The 17,785-nt window shown below is 51.3% G+C and overlaps 1 protein-coding gene across 7 annotated transcripts in view; it reads left to right on the top strand.

Moving 5' to 3' along the window:
• The window catches only part of SIPA1L3 (signal induced proliferation associated 1 like 3), a 160,362-nt gene that overhangs the window by 138,082 nt on the left and 4,495 nt on the right, over positions 1 to 17,785 (top strand). For 6 of the 7 annotated variants that reach the window (XM_074219057.1, XM_074219058.1, XM_074219056.1 and 3 more), the window contains exons 16-20: positions 1,109 to 1,330; positions 7,743 to 7,908; positions 9,114 to 9,315; positions 10,599 to 10,742; positions 14,548 to 14,677. In XM_074219057.1, the coding sequence (XP_074075158.1) occupies positions 1,109 to 1,330; positions 7,743 to 7,908; positions 9,114 to 9,315; positions 10,599 to 10,742; positions 14,548 to 14,677 (864 nt within the window). The remainder of the gene's footprint in view (positions 1 to 1,108; positions 1,331 to 7,742; positions 7,909 to 9,113; positions 9,316 to 10,598; positions 10,743 to 14,547; positions 14,678 to 17,785) is intronic. The other variant, XM_074219061.1, reaches the window with a different exon arrangement.

The following is a 17,785-nucleotide window of genomic DNA, read 5'->3' as shown; positions in this document are numbered from 1 at the left end:
CAGACCCATATCTACCCCACCCATACAGAGGTCTTGAGTAGGCTTCATGGGGTCAGGGACCAAGCTAGGGAAGCCATCTGAAAAACAAAGTGATTTTTAAGGGGCAGAGGCTTGGGAACCTCTCACTGTGAGTTAGCTTATCAATCTGAATCAGCACTTGCCACAGCAGACTGAGGGACCCTTGCTGGCTCATCTCAGCTCTCAGTAAGGCCCAGCTGTGTCCATGTAATCCAGACAGCATAGCTGTTGGGTTTCTCTCCTGCCAGCCCTTCTGGTGAAGCCATGTAGCTACAAATCATGGACCTATTCATTTTCAGAAGAAAAAAGTGTTCCAAGTGTCCCCCCTGTACCGATGTCAGTAGGAAGGCTCTAGAAGGGGGCTGGTGTTGCCTCTTAGCCAGGAAGACTTGCATTGTGGAGAAGCACGAGTGGCATCTCCCAGTACACATAAGAGTAGAAGATGAAGTTGCAAGAGGGAGGGACAGAGAGGAGCCTGGCAGCTGGCAAGGACCCCTGAGACAGGCACCCATCATGGTGGGCATAGTGATACACACCATCCAGGATAGAGCAATACCTGTGGGCCTCTCTCAGACAGCAACCTTTGCTCTTGACTGGGCCCATTGGTGACCTCCTGGCCCCAGTGAACTTCCACTCAGGGTCATCTGAGCCTCCAGCTCCGGGTGTAGGGTCCTTTTGGGTACTGACATGGGCTCCTCATGTGGGAAGGTGTCCTCAACTGTCTGTGGGGCCAAGGAACTAAACAGTGGCAGGAACACTTTTTAGTTTTGATTTGAAAATGGAACCATGTATTCATTTCACTTGGGTCAGTTGGCTCTGCTGGGGATTTCATGAATGCTGAGCCTCCTATGAGTACGAAGGCAGAGGGGCTGGGCCCTGTGGACCCCCAGAGGACTCAGGCTTGATTGGAGCCCCTTGGCTCAGAGTGAGGATACCACTGCCATCTTCTGGGTTCTCTGCTCCCCACAGCTTGGATCTAAAAGAAGCTTTGATGCCCAGTGGTGGAGTGGAGGGTGGAGGGTATGGGCTCGGTTTTCCCGGGAATGCCACTTGCTGAGGTTGATTTCAAGTTTGCTTTGTGTGTTCTCAGTAACGTGAGCTCCAGAGCCACCTACCCTGCTCAGGTTTACAAAACGCCAGCCACGGAACACTCCAGGGCCCCTCCGATGGCTCAACCCAGCCCCTTCCAGCTGTCTGCCTCAGTCCCCAAGTCCTTCTTCTCCAAGCAGCCTGTACGAAACAAGTACCCCACAGGGTGGAAGAGACCGGAGGAGCCAGCCCCGCGGCCTCTGGCCTTTGCTGATCCCAAAAAGTAAGCCTCTGACCTTTGGTTTTCTTGAACCACCTCTAACTCTTTCCTATTTCCCTGATTGGTGGATAATATCATGATCAGACCTGTTTTTGTTGGGCACTGGGAAGTTGGCACACCAGGGGCAGATGAGGGAAGACAGATAGGCAGCAGGTGGGGGATGAGGGAAGGGTGAGTGACATTTTTGCTAGAATTGACCCAGTGAAAATATTGTCCTGGCATTGGTTTATGGTGTCCCAAAGCCCTTTCACCTATGCTCTCAGAGTTCCCTCAGCGGGCTGAGTGGGGCAAAGTGGGGCAGGGCAGGGGTCCCTGTCTTCAATCTGCAGATAGCAGAACTCAAACCCAGTGAAAGAAGCTGCTTCTCCTGGGGCTGCACAGCCAGAGAGAGGCAGAGCACAATTCCATGGCCTTGCCGCATCCCTCCATGGCTACCCACTCACCTCGAGTGTCCCCCTTCATGTGGAATGGCACAGACCCAGGGCCCTGGGACCCACCAGGAATCAGGCTGGAAAATGAGGGCCCTGAGCCCCTTTGTGAGCATCTTGGAAAGGGCAAGGGATTGTTCTAGAATCTGAGTCAGAGTGGGGAGAAGAGACTTTCAGGGGAGCCCCACCCTTCCTTTCACGGAATCTCAGAGCAAGAAGAGATCTCAGAGGGAGGCAGGCAAGAGTGCCCATGTGGCAGCAGGACAATCAGCCAGGCAAGCATTCAGTAAGCTCCAACTGTATTTCAAGTCCTAAGGATACCCAATCCCTGCTCATGAGGGGCTTATCATCTTACAGGGAAACAGGAAGGACATATCTGAGTGCACCCAGACTGTGAACACAGTGTCTGATTGGTGGCAGGGTGGTGGGGTAGGAAAGCCCTTGGGGGATGGCAGAGGAAAGGAGACCTGGACATCAGCCACTGCAAGGATATGGTGGCATGATCAAGTGGACAGCAACTAATTTGCTGAGAGAATCTTGGCTTTGGGGGAGGCCACATCAGTGGACCATGAGTGGTATTCAGCAGTCAAGGCACAGCAGCCCCAGGTGATGGTGGCCAACATTTCACCTAAGGACCACCAGGACACTATTGTCATCCATTGACAACCCCAGTTTAAAACAGAAATTCTTATATGATCTCACAGAGCCCAACTGTGGAAGGTTATGAACATGATACCTCTTCAACAGAAGCTGTAGGAGGGCACAGCTCGATTAAAGGAAACTTGACAAGGGCCTCGACAGTCATGCTGAAAGTGTGTAAAGCTGAAAATGGAACAAAGACAATAAAATGAAGAAAAATGAAAAAGATCTGCAGGTTTCATAACAAACTTTGTTTACTACCATCCAAGGGCATTAGAGCCACCATACTTGAATCACCACCAAGTCTACAGTGTGATTTTTTTTTGAGATTGGTACAGAAATGAGTAGAAATGGGGCTAAAGAGGACAAACTAGAGAAAACAACTAGATTAGTCTGAGGGTACATAGAAGAGATCCATGATCTAGGGGACACAATTGTGGGGACATTGGGGGAACCGATTCCCAAGCTATCCAAAGGGTGGCAAAATGCCAGCATCATAGAAAAACCATTCAGCCTTGTGACTCCCATCAGGAGAACATCCACAACCACTAGACAGCATATCTACCTATGTCTGCCTTCCCACCTTCGTAAAATGTTTGTGTGTTGTCCACGTGTGCATCACAGGTAGGAAGTTAATAGTGGGAAGCAGGGAGACTTTGCTGGGTATAGTCTAGAGTGCGCCACACCTTTGCCATCACCTGAGTGACTGAAAGATGTACAGAATCCTCACATTCTTCTGCCTCTGAGATGCTGATCATAAAGAAAAGAGTCATTTGTTCAAGCATAATGCCTCCTCAAAGTCTCTTCCATCGAGGTGTCTCCCATTCAGTCGTCACAATGATTCGAGTTGTCTCGAAAGAGCTGTAGGAATAGAAATAACCTTTTTCACAAATGTTAGGGAAGGCATAAAGGCAAGGAGTTTTTGTTATTGTTCAGCCATTTTTTTAATCTTCATGACCCTGTTTAGAGTCCTGGAGTGGTTTGCCATTTCCTTTCCCAGATCATTGGATAGATGAGGAAACTGAGGCAGATGAGATTAAGTGACTTGTCCAGGGTCACACAACTAGTCAGGGTCTGTGGAAACAGACAAAAAAGATGAAGTGACTCATCCAGGATCACACAGCTAGTAAGTGTCTGAGGAAACCCAGGCAGACAAGGTTAAGTGACTCATCCAGGGTCACACGGCTAGTCAGGGTCTGAGGTTGGATTTGAACTCTAGTCTTCCTGACTTCAGTATCCACTGCATTACCTGGCTGCCCTATGAATTAAGGAGACCTGCTCTCAAAAAGGTGTTGGCCACTAAGATGGAGAAGAATCTAACAAGTTCAAATTTAAGAGAGAATGCCTACATTTAGATGCTTTAGCCTCTGCATGATACATTGGAGTTCATTCAGAGCATCCTGAAGAAGATATGTAAAGAAATTTAACCTCATTATCCATACAGGAGAAACATGATGGAGGAAGATGCCTGTGGTCCACATACCACGCAGTTGTGTGGTTGGCCACTGGGGTCTTCTTATCACGCTGCCCTGCTTTGGTGGATGGAACAAACAGAAGTGAGCTGAGCCCACGAAGAGAAGGCTGGACTGCCTCCAGTCATTTACAGACCTCCCTTAATGACCTTGAGCTTTTCCTAGAAACAGAGGTGCATCACTTCCCCCCAGTAGTCTACAAGTGTCTGAGGATTAGCCATTAACATCACCCAGAGGCATAGATTGTAGCAGGCCAGGCTCATAGTGAAGGTTCTTCAGTATGTGGCACAGCCCCAGAAGGGTCTGTGAATCAGATCCAGTGACAAGGGTTGTCACTGGGAGAAGACTGCAATCAGGAGAGGATGGGATGGGAGAGATAACCATCATACCCCACCATTAATCTCACCCTGGGGTGACCAACCATCAGATATGGTCATGGGGTACCCAGACTGGCTCCCTGAAACTGATACCACTGGGAGGAACAGCTACCTCAGGGAGGCCACCACTCCTTTGGAGGGTTTGCACATTAGAGAGGAGGCGGCTTTCCCACCCATCTGACCAAAATCCACCTCTTTTTTGCTCCTGCCCTATAGGACCAAGTGAAGCTGATCAAATCCCCTGAGATGTAGATAGTGAACAGTGTCATAGCCCTGGGCTTCTCTTCTCCCCACTGAACAGCCCCAGTTCTTTTTTTTTTTTAAGGTTTTTTTTGGCAAGGCAATGGGGTTAAGTGGCTTGCCCAAGGCCACACAGCTAGGTAATTATTGTCTGAGACTGGATTTGAACCCAGGTACTCCTGACTCTGGGGCCGGTGCTTTATCCACTGCGCCATCTAGCCACCCCTACAGCCCCAGTTCTTTCCAGATTCTCCATGCGCTGTGGTCCTCTCCCTGGCCTAACCACTCCTCCAGTCCACACACCTTCTTACCCCTTCTTAGTATGATGCTCATCGCTGCACAGTCTTGAAGTCTTCCTCCCTGGTCCTGCCATCCCAGAAGATGCCACAGTCTGGGCTTCTACAGAAGTTGGCTGTCCTTCTCATTAGAGTACCAGGGGCATTTATGTCCTGACAATTTCTGTGGTTTCACTGCCAGGGTTGTGGGGAGAATGAGCCATGGATTTGTCTGGAATAGCACTCCAGGAACCCTGGTCCTTGGAGTGAGTGAGGCCCAACCAGGTTTGGGCACCAGACAGCCATCTGCCACACATCGCCTCTAAGGGATCAGCAGACTGCAGGCTTTCAGGATCTCCTCACCCGCTGATAGGTGCCTCCGAGCTCTGCCTGCTGTCTTCTCTCTCCTCTCTCCTGCCCTCCCTGAGACCCCAGGAGAGCCTGTCCCTGAATAACCTCAGGCTGCAGACACCCAGAGAAGGCTGGGTGCTGGCAAGAAGTCCCAGAGTTGCTGCCAAGCAGAAGGATGCTCCATGTGCAGGGAACCAGGGAGGAACAATAGTTGGCATTTCTGTGGGCACTGCTAAGCACCTTATGATTATTATCTCATTTGGTCTCCCATTGAGCCTGGGAGTTGGGTACTGTTCTTATCCCCATTTCATAGATGAGGAAACTGAGGCAAGCAGAGGACACCCAACTAGGAAGTGCCTAAGGCTGTATTTGAACTCGGGTCCATCACTACCCCTTGTGACCCCCTCCCTGTGCTAGGTTGCTCCCAAGCCACTCAGCCTTTCTTCCTCCCAGATGGCAATGAGGTCACAAGACCATTCACCCCCTGGTGGGCAATGTCTTTGGTAGAATACCATTCTGTATTGGGCTTGAGATGTGTGGGGACTGATGCCTAATTGGCTTACTTAACCTGACCTGATTGGGAACCTTCCCCAGGAGGATCAGAGACCCCAAGGGAGCTGCAGGAGCCCAAGCCCAAGCTCAGCCAACCCTCCTTGGGTGACCCCGCCTCCTGCCTTCTCCAGCTCACTTGGGTTCCGTTGGCTTCTCTGTGGAAGGAGATCAGGGGCTGGCGTGCCCGTCTGCCTCACCTGGGGCAGAGGATTCTGGGAAGTCCTGAGGAGACAGGGAAGGGAGGGGGGATCCTCCTACCAGCATCTCTGAGAGGGAGCATCTTCCCTTCTCCCTTCTCCTCGGGCATAGTCAGAGAGACCCCAGGCCTGCGGTTTTTCATACAGTGGGGGAATTCTTGGGGCTGAGAAGGAATCAGCCACCTTCCCTTTTTCTTTTTAAGGTCCCAGTGCTGGCAACTGAAAACTGCAGGGGGCTCTCCCGGCCCCTCTGGGCCAGAGACATCTCATTGCTTCTGCCGATTTCTAGGTCACTCCTGTGCTTCGTCAAAGGCTTTGTCATTGAGCTCGGTAAAGCCCAGCGGTCTGGCCGCTCTAAGATCCTTTGCCGCTCCCGCCGCTGTTGTGCTGAAATCCCGCCGAGCCAGCCGGGGCCGGGAAAAGAAAGCAGAAATTGTTTCATGTTGCCTTGGGTTGGAGCTGGGGGGGGGGGGGGAACCTTGTGCCCTGGGGCCCAGGCTCCGAAAGCTTGACTTTTGATCTGAAAACAGTCTCCCTCTCTCCCGGAGAGCCCGACACAATCTGATGTGTCTGAAGCCCGTTTTGTCATTGAAGCAAGCTAAATCGGGTCCTTGTTAGCACAGCTCTCCCTTCCCTACGAGGGAGGCCGGGCAGATTGAAGCCGCTGCCTAGGTTGGACTAGATTGCAGGCCGTGTGAGTACCGTCCGCCACGTCCCCTCCCCCTCTGCTTCTTCCCTGATCGGTGGTCCCATCCCCTTGGGCTAACACCGAATGGACCACTTAGAGAGTGGTCTCTAAGCAAATTTCCCATTCCTGTCCTCTCCTGTGATGGAGAGGCTGCATGAGCCATTGAGTGCTCTCCAGGGGAATTGGAATAGGTGGGCTTCAGGGGTCCTGCCCAGCATCCAGGCCTGTCTCCTTCAGAGGCCACATGTTCTGCGAGAGGCAGCCATGGCCAGAGGACCACGTCACCTGTGTGGTTGCCCAGGCTTTGCAGGAGAAGGGCTCTAGGGACAGCATGATCAGTGAGCATACCCCCAGGTCCCGGCTGCCTCCCCAGAGAAGGATAAGGGGCAGTTCCCCTCATGTAGTTTCTGGAGGAAACCCGCTCATAGGGCTGGCTGCCTCAATCCTTCCTTTGGCCCTGTTGGCCTCCCCTTGATGAGTTGCTCAGTCCAGGCCTGCTCCACAGTGTGGCCGACGCTCTCCCATTGCTTCAGATGCCCCCCTCACTCCGATTCCTCCATCAGCTTTGCCACTGATCCTTCAGAGACCTGGGCCTCACCCCAGCCCACCCCCATGCTCTCTGCATGTCTACCCCAGCTCCCCACGCCTCTTCCCCCTCCCCCCACTCCCTTGAAATGCTTCTTGTCCTTAATTCCTCCCATTCCCAAAAAAGCAGGGTTTCCCTTCTTTACCATGTCTCTAGATGCTGACGTTTATCTAATGCTTTCTAATTGGTAAAATAGTTTACAGGTAGTACCTGCTTTTTATATTTACAACAACTCTGTGAGGAAGGAGCTATTATTATCCTCATTTTACAGATAAGGAAGCTGAGGCAGGCCAAAGTAAAGTGACCTGCCCAGAGTCACATAGTAAGTGCCTGAAATCACATTTGAACTCTAGTCTTTCTGACTTTAGACCCAGGGCTCTGTCCACTGAGCCACCCAACTAACTGACCAGTGTCCAAATTACTTACGATGGCTGGCCATTCTTGAGCTGCTTCCAGGGGTTCACTCCATGAGAGTGCAGTTGAAAAGGACAAAAGGACTAGTTTGGTACCTTCTGCCCATTCCCCAGATAGAAGGGGTAGTGAACGTCCCATCTGGCATGGAAGGGAGAGAGACTGGGCCCCCCTGATCCTCTCGCTGGATTTTTTTCAGGCAAATCGATATGAACACAAAAAATGTCTTTGGGCAGCCCAGGCTAAGGGCATCCCTGCGTGATCTCCGCTCCCCCCGGAAGAATTACAAGTCAACCATTGAGGATGACCTTAAGAAGCTCATCATCATGGATCCCTTAACCCCAGAACAGGAGCGGGATTCTTCCGTGAGTACCTAAACTCTTGGGGATAGGGGAAGGGAGGGTCACCTGTCACAAGACCCAATGCCTTCTGTGAGTGAGGCAAGAACCTGAGAACCATCAGTCCCAACCAGGCTCAGCCTTCAACCTCCGACCAAGGAAGGAAGAACCCTAGCTGGTCATATGCTCTCCTCCCCCACCCTGTCCCTTCTGTGTCTTGTGTTCATTCTTGCCTCCTGACAACATTAACCATAGATAGTCAGAGGGACTGTTCCTCAAGCAGGAAGCAGAGAGGCCCCCATTCGCATCTGCCAAGCAATGCCTAGGCCAAGTGGGTTCTGCTAAGGACAGGGGGACCTACTTCTAGTTAAAGAGACACTCTCCTTTCTCACTCCTGAGACACCCAAAGACCCCAGGAGGACCATCCCTGGCCCCAGGGGCTTGATAGTCAGGCTGTAAGTAACAGAATCAGTCCATCAGTCCAGGCTAATCAGCAGGTCAAGAGGCTAGACAGACTTGAAGCTAGAGCCCACCTGGCCTCCCATTTCTGTGGTGCCTCCAACCTTAGCTCTTTTGCCCCCCAGCCACCCCAGAGGTACCATTAGCCCCAGTTAGAGAGGAGAAAAATGGTTTGCAGGACAGATGTGACATCAGTTAATAGACAGTAGCAAGTAAATGCCACAGCCCTGATTTGAACCCAGGACCCCAGAACTTGCGAGATGAAGCAGTCCTTGTGGAGAAGCCAGAAATAGAATCAAGTTTTGAAGGAGAAAGTGAGGGCCTCCTCTGCCTGTTGGTGCTGGGGCATGGTGGGGGGAGCACAGTGGGTGCTTTGAGACACTGGGAGGGGATGCTGAAAAGAGACCTGTGGACAGACAAGCAGTGACCCAGGAAGAGAAGAGTTAAGTGGGAGGGATGGAGGCAGAACAGAATGAGAGAAGGAAGTCCAAACTAAACATCTACCATGTGCTGGACACTGCCTCATAATGAGCTCATTTGGTCCTCACAACAACCCTTCGTGATCGAGGCCATGAGTATCACTCCCATTTTATAGTGGAAGAAATTGAGGCAAGTGGAGGTAAAGTGACTTGTCTGAGGCCAGATCTGAGCTCAGTGTTCCTGACTCCAGACCTGGCACTCCATCCACTGCCCTAACTGGAGAGGCTTTGGGGAGGCAGTTGACTGGGTTTGGGTCCCACTTCTGAGGGTCTGACCTCACCCTCTCCTTTCAGAAGGCACTGCAGAGGACCCTGTCTGATGAGAGCTTGTGCAGCGGCCGACGGGAGGCCTCACGTTCTAGCCCACCTTGTTTCGAGCCTGGCCTGCCCAGCGATGTCCTCTTCACAAGCACCTACCCCTCCAGCACCCTACCCTCCCGCCGCCAGCACTCGCACCCACACCCAACTGGTGGCAATGGCTTCCCCGAGAAGAAATGTGAGCACATTTTGAGTGTGAGACCTGGGGAGCAGTGGTTCAGAAGTGGTTCTGGAGCTCTCTTCCTGTTAGTCCAATTAGTTATAGCTAATGCAGCCTGCAGAGACCTGGCCCAGAGAGCAGAGACATAAATATTCTGACCAAGAAAGGAAAAATGGTCCTCTGACTTGGCAGAGATCCTAATAAAGATCAGGCTTGGGTCTTCTCCCTCTTTCCAAGCTCCACACCCCGTATTTGTAGAAGGAAAGAATCATGGGAACCTTGATGGGAGATGGGGGAGGAATCAGACTTCTGACATTGTTCTTTGGTCCAAGGCACCATAACCTCTGCCAAATCCCTGGGCGTATGAGGGGTGGACAGGATAGGATTATTGGGTTGGCAATAAGTCAATTGCCAACTCCAAGAGATTATTCAGAATTTCAGGATATTAAAACCCTCAGCCAAGTTTCAATACCTAAGTATCAAAGTTTGCCATAATCTGATCTGATATAACCATAACCTTCCACACCAACAAAGAAATGACCAGATCTGGGCAAATGGATGGGAATAGAAGTCCAGGAGGAAGGGAGTGGCATTGGGGCATCCCTCCAAGAGGTTCCCAGATTTCATTTCCCACCAGGGAGAGCTCCCTCAGTCTGTTTAAATGTGGTTGGACTGAGCCCTTGACCCCTTGACCCCATGCCTTTAGACAAACTCGAGGCAGGGAAGCCAGGAAAGGATCAAGAAAGGCATCCTTTGCTCCTTTGAGGGGCATTTTTGGGCAAGATTGAGGCTGTGACATTGTGGAAGTCATCCCCTTTCGACTGTGTAAGACAGATCCATCAGTGTCTAGGCTGGGCTGGAATTAGCTCTCATGTCTTGGCCAGCAGCTGCATGGAGGCCTCCACCCAGCCCTGGCAAAGAAAGAGTTAATGTGGAGCTACCTCTTGCCTGTCCCCAGCCCATGCTCCTCCCCTCCTTTGCGGGAGCCTGCACTCTCCACCTGGTGGAGGGCACTTCTCTTGCCCACGTGGCTCACTTGGAGGGGAGCCCTGCCTGTTGCTAACTATTGGCTGCTAATGAAGGACCCTCCAGTGCTGATGGCCCTTGTGGGAACACAGGAATGTGAGGCCAGGGGCAGCACCGGAGTCGTTGAGGAGTTTCCTGATTAGCGCAGCAGTCTGAGCCACCACTGATCAAGTCCAGGGAGCCGGGGATCTTGGGGGGGCATCCCCCTCAGGAGACTGAGAGGGTCATCCCCAGGTCAGTGTCTTCATCCCATCTCCCCGCTCTGCCTTGCTCAGCCACCATCTCGGCCTCGGAGCTCTCCTTGACTGACGTGCGGGACCGGCCAATGAGGCGCCTGGACCCTGGGATGATGCCCCTCCCCGACACTGCTGCTGGTCTTGAGTGGTCCAGTCTGGTCAATGCTGCCAAAGCTTATGAAGGTAAGCTCCCTCAGCCCCCACCACCTCCCAGGGAGGGAGGGAAGCAGGCCAGGGCATCAGGTTCTGCCACTGTGAAACCATAGACAAGTCACTTGACTTTTCTAGTGTGCTCTTTTAGATTTGATGGGGTCAGTCTTTGAGACCCAGGCATGCTGGGAGCCTCCATCAAGACCCTCGGTGAGGTTCACTATCTCCCGCTTTCAGTGACTAAGCTTCTCTCAGGTGTTGGGTTCAGTAGAGCCTTTTGGGGTGACCAAAGTCAGCAATGGTCAAACAAGGAGACTGGCTACCCCGACTACCTTTACAGAAGGCAAACAAACCCTCATAGTGCTAAGCACTTTACAGATCCTCCCAACAACCCTGGGAAAGAGGTTACTGTTTTATCTCAAATTTTCTAGTTGAAGAAACAGGCAGACAGAGATAAAATGATTTGTCCAGGGTCACACTGCTGGATAAGAACTCAAATCTTCCTAGCTCCAAGGCCAGCTCAGGAGAAATATAACCTTAGCGCTAAGGTGGCTCCCCAAGCTGGGGGAATATCAAGGATCACCTCCTGGGTACATGACCTCCTGACCCCCAGGCTATTCCCTGAAGAGACCCCTTTAGAAAAACCTGCCACTCTCACCAAGCAGATTCCAAACCTTTATTGTTGGATGTGGAGTATGAGAGGATGGTTCTGGGGACAAGAAGTATTGTTGCAGGAGCAAGGGGCCATGACTGAGTCGTGACTATCCTAGCTTGGGGCAGGGGGTACTGTGTTTTCTTCCTCAGAGGTTGGACCTCCCTGGGCTGTGAGCACATGTCTGAAAAGCATAGGGAGCCAACTTGGAGATCCATATCAGACTGAGATGAACAGACAGGCTAGTTTGAAAATTCAGGGGTTGTCTTTCAGTAACCCTGAGAACTTGTCTTCTCTTGTATCTTTGAGAGCCAGCCCTGCCTGGGCTCCCCTCCTCACCCTGGGTGACTTGGCCCCTTCACCTAGTTCTTCCTGCTATGGAGTGCCCTCATTCGGTTCCAGGGGGCCTGGTCTGGAAACAGGCTTAATTAGGGCCAGTCCAGTGGATCAGGTTCAATGTTAGAATATAATGAGACACTCTTGGACCCTAAAATCTAATAAAACACTTTGTTGATAAGATATTAAACAATACAATTCCTAGTTATATAGGTTACTAGCTCAGATAAAGTAGGACTCTCTATCCCTGCCTCCACACCCCCAACATTTATTAGGATAGTCAGCAACTCTGGATCAGAATGGCATTCCTACAGGGAATGCAAATTCCTCTCAATCCACAAACACCAGCCCATCTCCAAAAGGTTGAATCTTTTATGCTTCTAGTGGCTCAGGAACCAAACTAATTGTGAGCCCCCAAAATTCCCCTTTTTTCCCAGTGAAAGGAAAGTAAGCCCAATCTGGATAAGGTAGGTACCACACACCTCCCTGATAAGTCTATGTAGTCCCAAATTAGCACATCCACTGCAGCCTCCCAAGACTCCCCAGACCTGTCCATATTAGAATAGAGCATTCCTGACTATGTCAAACAATCCAAGAAGGCTGTGCCATTGACCCCTCAACAGCTGATTATCCATTATCCATTAGTTGGCATCATCTGCAGGCTGATAAAGTGGATCTGCAGTGGGTGCAGAGCACCGGCCCTAGAGTCAGGAGGACCTGAATTCAAATCTGCCCTCAGATACTTAATAATTACCTAGCTGTGTGACCTTGGGCAAGTCCCTTAACCCCATTTCCTTGCCAAAAGGATTGCCTGTTGTATTGGAGTCCCTGGGGTCAGCTACTCTAAGGGAGAAATTGAGATAAGACCAAAATAATTTCATTCAATTTAGTTTATTAATTTATTTATTAGTTCAATTCATTAATCAAACCCCTACCTTTGCCCTATATGATATAGACAGGCTCTGCCCTCAAGTTTATACTCTTATCATGGATAATTAAGGACTAAGTATATAAGGGCATTGGGTGGCACAGTAGAAGCAGCACTAGGCTTGGAGACCTGGGTTCAATTCCAGCCTGGGATACTCACTAGCAGGGTAACCCTGAGCAAGTCATCTACCCCTGTTTGCCTCAGTTTCCTTATCTGTCAAATGAACTGGAGAAGGAAATGGCAAACTACTCCAGTATCTTTGTCAAGAAAACCCCTAATGGAATCAGAAGAGTTGGTCACGACTGAAATAATTGAACTACAACAAGTACCTGAGGAGTATTTTCAAGAGGAAAACCCTAACTGGTGGGATGGTGAAGGGCTTTACATGGGAGGTGACCCCTGAGATGTGCTTTGAGGGAAACTAAGGATCCAGCAGAATAGAGATGAGGAGGTGGTATGTCATCGGCAAAGGTGTGGAGGTGGGAAATGGAATGTCTTATATAAAAGTCACCATAAGTGGGCTTGTCAGCCAGAATCTCAGAATCTCTCCTGTGCCTGCAGTATCCATCTCCAGTAGTGCAGTCTCCCGGCCTTTGCTTCTTCCCCATCCCCTCTGCCTTACTTTCATCTTTAGGAGGTTTTTGTCTCATGGCAAGCCTGGATTCATGTCCATGATTCCCACTTCTTGCCCTTCCAGTCTGTGAAGCTAGTCACACTGTCTTCTCCATCCCTTGATGACTGGAATTTGCAGCCTTTCCCCACATCCCCGTTCTAGGCATTTTCCAGCTTACCAATGTCCTTTCTATGTTTTGAGGCCCAGAAATGAGCACAGTGCTGCAAATGGGGTCTGACCCAATGATCAGAGCTTGGTCAGACTGTCTCCTGTCTATCCTAGGCATTAGACTTCTCTCAATGAGCCTAAAATCACTTTGGCTAATGGAGCATGTGGTCCACTCTTACCCCAACATCTTCCTTAGTGCACACCCTCTCCCTCCTCCGTTTATATTTACTGCTGCTCCCTGACTGGCAAGCATTTGAGAAGTAGACCCATAATTGCAATGCCAACGCAGATGAATAAGTGCCACAGAAGTGGTTTGAAACCAGGACATGCAGAGGTAGTGAGCCTCCATCTCCTCCTTACCTGCCCCCCTCCATTCTGGAAACTGCCCTTTCAGGTCTGACAGAGCATACAGTCCCCAGGGGGAATCTGCCCTGACCTGTCAGACATAGCTGGCTCCGGAAGGAGCCCTTCCCTGGGCCTCCTCCTTGAGAAGCAGTATAGAAGGGCCTGGCATGAGCCCTCCTGCAGAGGAGAGGCAGAGAGAGATACTTCGCCCCAGCCAAGCAGGGGTGCCCGACCTTGGGACCCCCACAGCCTGGGAGGAGGCAGACAGGCAGGCGGGCAAGGCCAGCAGCAGGTAGGATGCCCTTCCCTGTTATATCTGGCAGGGCTTGGGCTGGGCTGCTAGGTGCTTTCTCTGATGGCAGAGCTTCCTCCACCCCACCCCCATTAACCCACCTGTCTCCTGAACTTAGAGGGAAGAAGAGCACCCCCCAGCCCCATCTGCACCTTCCCCAGCTTTCTTTGGATGTAGCTCTGCTTCCCCCCCTGCCCAGGTGCTGCCTTCCTGCTGAGCAGCCCCTTTGCCCCACCCCTGACCCTGGCTTCTCCAGCTGGGGGAGGTAGAGAATGGAGGGGGTCCTCTGCTGTGACCACACTCCCAACAGAGCCCAGGCTGCCTCACAGACCCCGGCCTGGCCCAGTGCTTAGCACCAGCCATAGTCCCTTTTAGTTGCTTTTAGGAAGCTCCCATTCTGATCAGGGACCTTTATTAAATACATCACAGTCGGGAGAGCTGCTGCACCCCCCCCCGGGCCAAGGTCCTGTGCCACCTGCTAACCTGGTCTTCTCTCCCTTCCAGTGCAGCGTGCCGTCTCTCTCTTCTCTCTCAATGACCCAGCCCTGAGCCCCAACATTGCACCAGCACACAGCCCAGTCCACTCAAGCCTGGAGAGGACGCCCACCACTCCCCGGACCACCCCCACAATGAGGTGAGGCCCCACCAGTGGGGGGGAGAACTTGCATAAGTATGAACAAGTCACTCAACTGTTAGGCAGCAAGAGTTTATTAAGTGCCTACTGTCTGCCAAATACTAAGCACTGGGAATACCAAGTAAGGCTGCTGGCAATCCCCATCCTCAAGGGGCTTATAGGCTGGTGCGGGAGACACCATGCGAACAGAATACGCTGGAAGGTCCTCCTGGTGGACCCCTCCCCCCCAACTATATCAGACTAGGTGAGGGGTGAGGGGCTGGGGAGACCCTGCTCTCAAGGACCTTACATTACAAGGACATGCATGTAGGATTATACAAGGAAGGAATCCCAGGTCCTGGGAAGAAGGAGAGACCCCTCAGAACCAAGTACATTGACAAAGACTAGGGTGGGCATTGAGGCATGACACTGAAGGAAACCAAAGAGATGCAAGGCAGAAGGGGGCCACAGCTTAGGCAAAGGCAAAGAAGAGGCAAGAGACCAACAGCCAAGGGCACAGAACAGGGAAGAGGAATCTGGTGGAATCAGCCCATAAAGGTCAGCTAGAGCTTCGGGGAAAAGTACCAAGGGATGGGATTATTTTGGAGGCAATAGAGAGTTACGACAGTTCTTGAGTAAATGAGTAATATGGAAAGTTGCCTTGGCGTCTGGATGAGGAGAGATTGGAGGGAAGAGAGACAGGGAGCAGGAAAACTTGCAAGAGATGACAAAAGTCTTCATCTGGGTTATGGTGATAGGCACGGAGAGGAGACGGTCAGGAGTGAGGTGCAAGTTAATTGAGGTAACTGCCGGCTGGGTTGGCTATTTGGAGGGTGAGATTGAGGACAGAATGGAGGCTGACCAGGTCACAGGGAGAGTGATGATAGTCTCCTGCCAAGGTGTTGTGTTTGGGAAGGCTGCCTGACATCCCAGGGGAGGAAGATGTCTAGCCTGGGGGACGGGGGCCCAGAGCTCTCTTAACAGAGGGCACCATGGAGTACCCCTGGGTCTCTGCAAGCACCAGTCTCCTGCCAGCCCCCCACAGCTCTCTGAGGCATCAGAGGTCAAGAGAAGCCTCCTTCCTCCACTGAAGCCCCAGGACCAAACAAAAACAGATTAATCCTTTTGAGTGAAGTGTATGAGACAGTCACAAAAGAAGCCTTTTTTGTGGCTGAGGCCTAGGAGCTCAGGGAGAAAGGAGGTGACCTTGGGGTCCCGGACTGGGGCAGGGATTTAGCAGCAAAGGGAATGAAGGAAGTGTTCCTGAGCAGGCAATCAGCAAGGATTTATTAAGTGCCTACTGTCTACAGGTCACTGGGCTGAGCCTGGGGACACAAAAAAGAGGCAAAAGACAATCCAGTCCCTGCCCTCAGGGAGCTTCCAGTCTAACCGGAGGGGGGGACATTATGCAAACAAATACACACCAAACAAATTATAAATTGAAACAAGAGATAAGACCCTAGAATGAGGAGACTGGATAGTTTATTTGGGGAGGTCAGTGATCAGAGCAAAGGAGAGGGAGAGCTTCAGGCCTGGTGGATGATCAGAGAGAATGCCCTGAGCCAGGAGATGGAGAGTCTTGTTAATGGAATAGCCAGGAGGACCAGGATCCTTGGATTAAAGCGTGTGTTATTGGGGGGAATAAGGTGTAAGTAGCATAGAAGGGTAGAGGGGGCAGGTCATGCAAGGCCTTGAAAGCACTTGGTATTTGATCCTGGTGGAGGGGTGGTTCCCTTGTTCCTCTCCTCTGTGGTGGGAAGCAGGGAGCCAGCACAGGTCTTTGAGCAAAAGTGTCATCTCTCTGAAAGAAGGCTGGGACTTGGGGTGGGGGCTGGTTGGGGAAGGAGGTAGAGTTAATAACAATGAGCCAGCATTCCTGAGGCACTTTAAGGTTTGCAGACCTCTGCAAATAACTCCTTTGATCCATTCCACAACCCTGGAGCATAGGTGCCACTGTTATTCTTGTTTAACTGGTGAGTTTAGGGAGGCAGGTAAAGTAAGTGACCTGCTCAGGGTCACACAGCAAATGTCTGGGATTAGATTTGAACTCGGGTCTTCCTGAACCTTAAGCCTGGTGTACCGCCCTACCCTTTAACTGCCAGGCAAGGCCTTGAAGGATCAAGGTGCAGAGATAAGAATTAGCAGAGAGAGGGTGATGGAGGAGAAGGGGAGCTGAGTGAGTTCACCGGCAGTGAACTGTGAGCTCAGTGGGAACTCGGTCCTCTTGAAAAGCAGGCGGCAGCCCATGAAGGGAGGCGTGGGAAAGATGGGGGCCCAAGGCTGTGGGTGAGGTTGAGAAGAAGAAAGAATAGGTCTGGATAGTCAGGGCAGGGGGTGAGATGAGGAATTGGCAGCTTGGAATCTGGCAGAATGGCTGTTAAACACTTCCAAACAGACCTAGAAAATGCAAGACTGAATCATGAAAAAATCCAAGGAAAAAGTCATAATGAAACATTTTTCTAGTTTAGGGCAGCTTAGGTAGATAGAGACTTCTGTAGAATCTGGGCCTACCCAGGAGCATGCATCCAGAAGGAAAGGGCCCCAGAGCCATAGTGGGACATAAGACCAGATCAGGTGCCACCTGGCAGCTTTGGCACCTACCACCCAGTCCTGAATCATTGATCTCAGACAGACTGAAGAGGTACCCACCCACATGCAAAGTTGGCATTCCAAGGTAAGCAATTAGAAGGTAGTCAGGTCCCCTGAGATCAGGAAGGTTAAGGGAATATCCAAACCAAGAAGGAGCAGCCCTGGATTCTCACCAGTGACCTGGGCGGAGTCAGCAGCAGCAGCATGACTTCAATCCTGAGAACAGAGCAGGGTCTTGGTTCTAGCTTTTAGCCCGGTTTGAAGCCTATGGAGGAATAACCCCAACAGGAATCCCAGACCAAACAAACCTGTAGTCCTATCACTGAGCCACCAGAACCCCACAGCTGGCTGATCAGGACAGAGCCCAGAAGCATCTGCTCTTTGTCAAATCCAGGTCAGGAACTGGCAGAGCTCAGACTAAGGGTCTGCAATCACATTTTGCCCTGGTTCAGACCATTTGGGGAGCATTGAAAGCTTGCAGGTCTCCAATGTATACCCGAAATTCTGGAATAACCCAACATGCAGTATCCCAAGAAAGTT

The sequence above is a fragment of the Macrotis lagotis genome, chromosome 1, assembly GCF_037893015.1.
Source record: "Macrotis lagotis isolate mMagLag1 chromosome 1, bilby.v1.9.chrom.fasta, whole genome shotgun sequence".
NCBI classification, from domain to species: domain Eukaryota; kingdom Metazoa; phylum Chordata; class Mammalia; order Peramelemorphia; family Peramelidae; genus Macrotis; species Macrotis lagotis.
The sequence above is the reverse complement of the archived record's forward strand: the minus strand, read 5'-3'. Positions and strand labels throughout refer to the sequence as shown.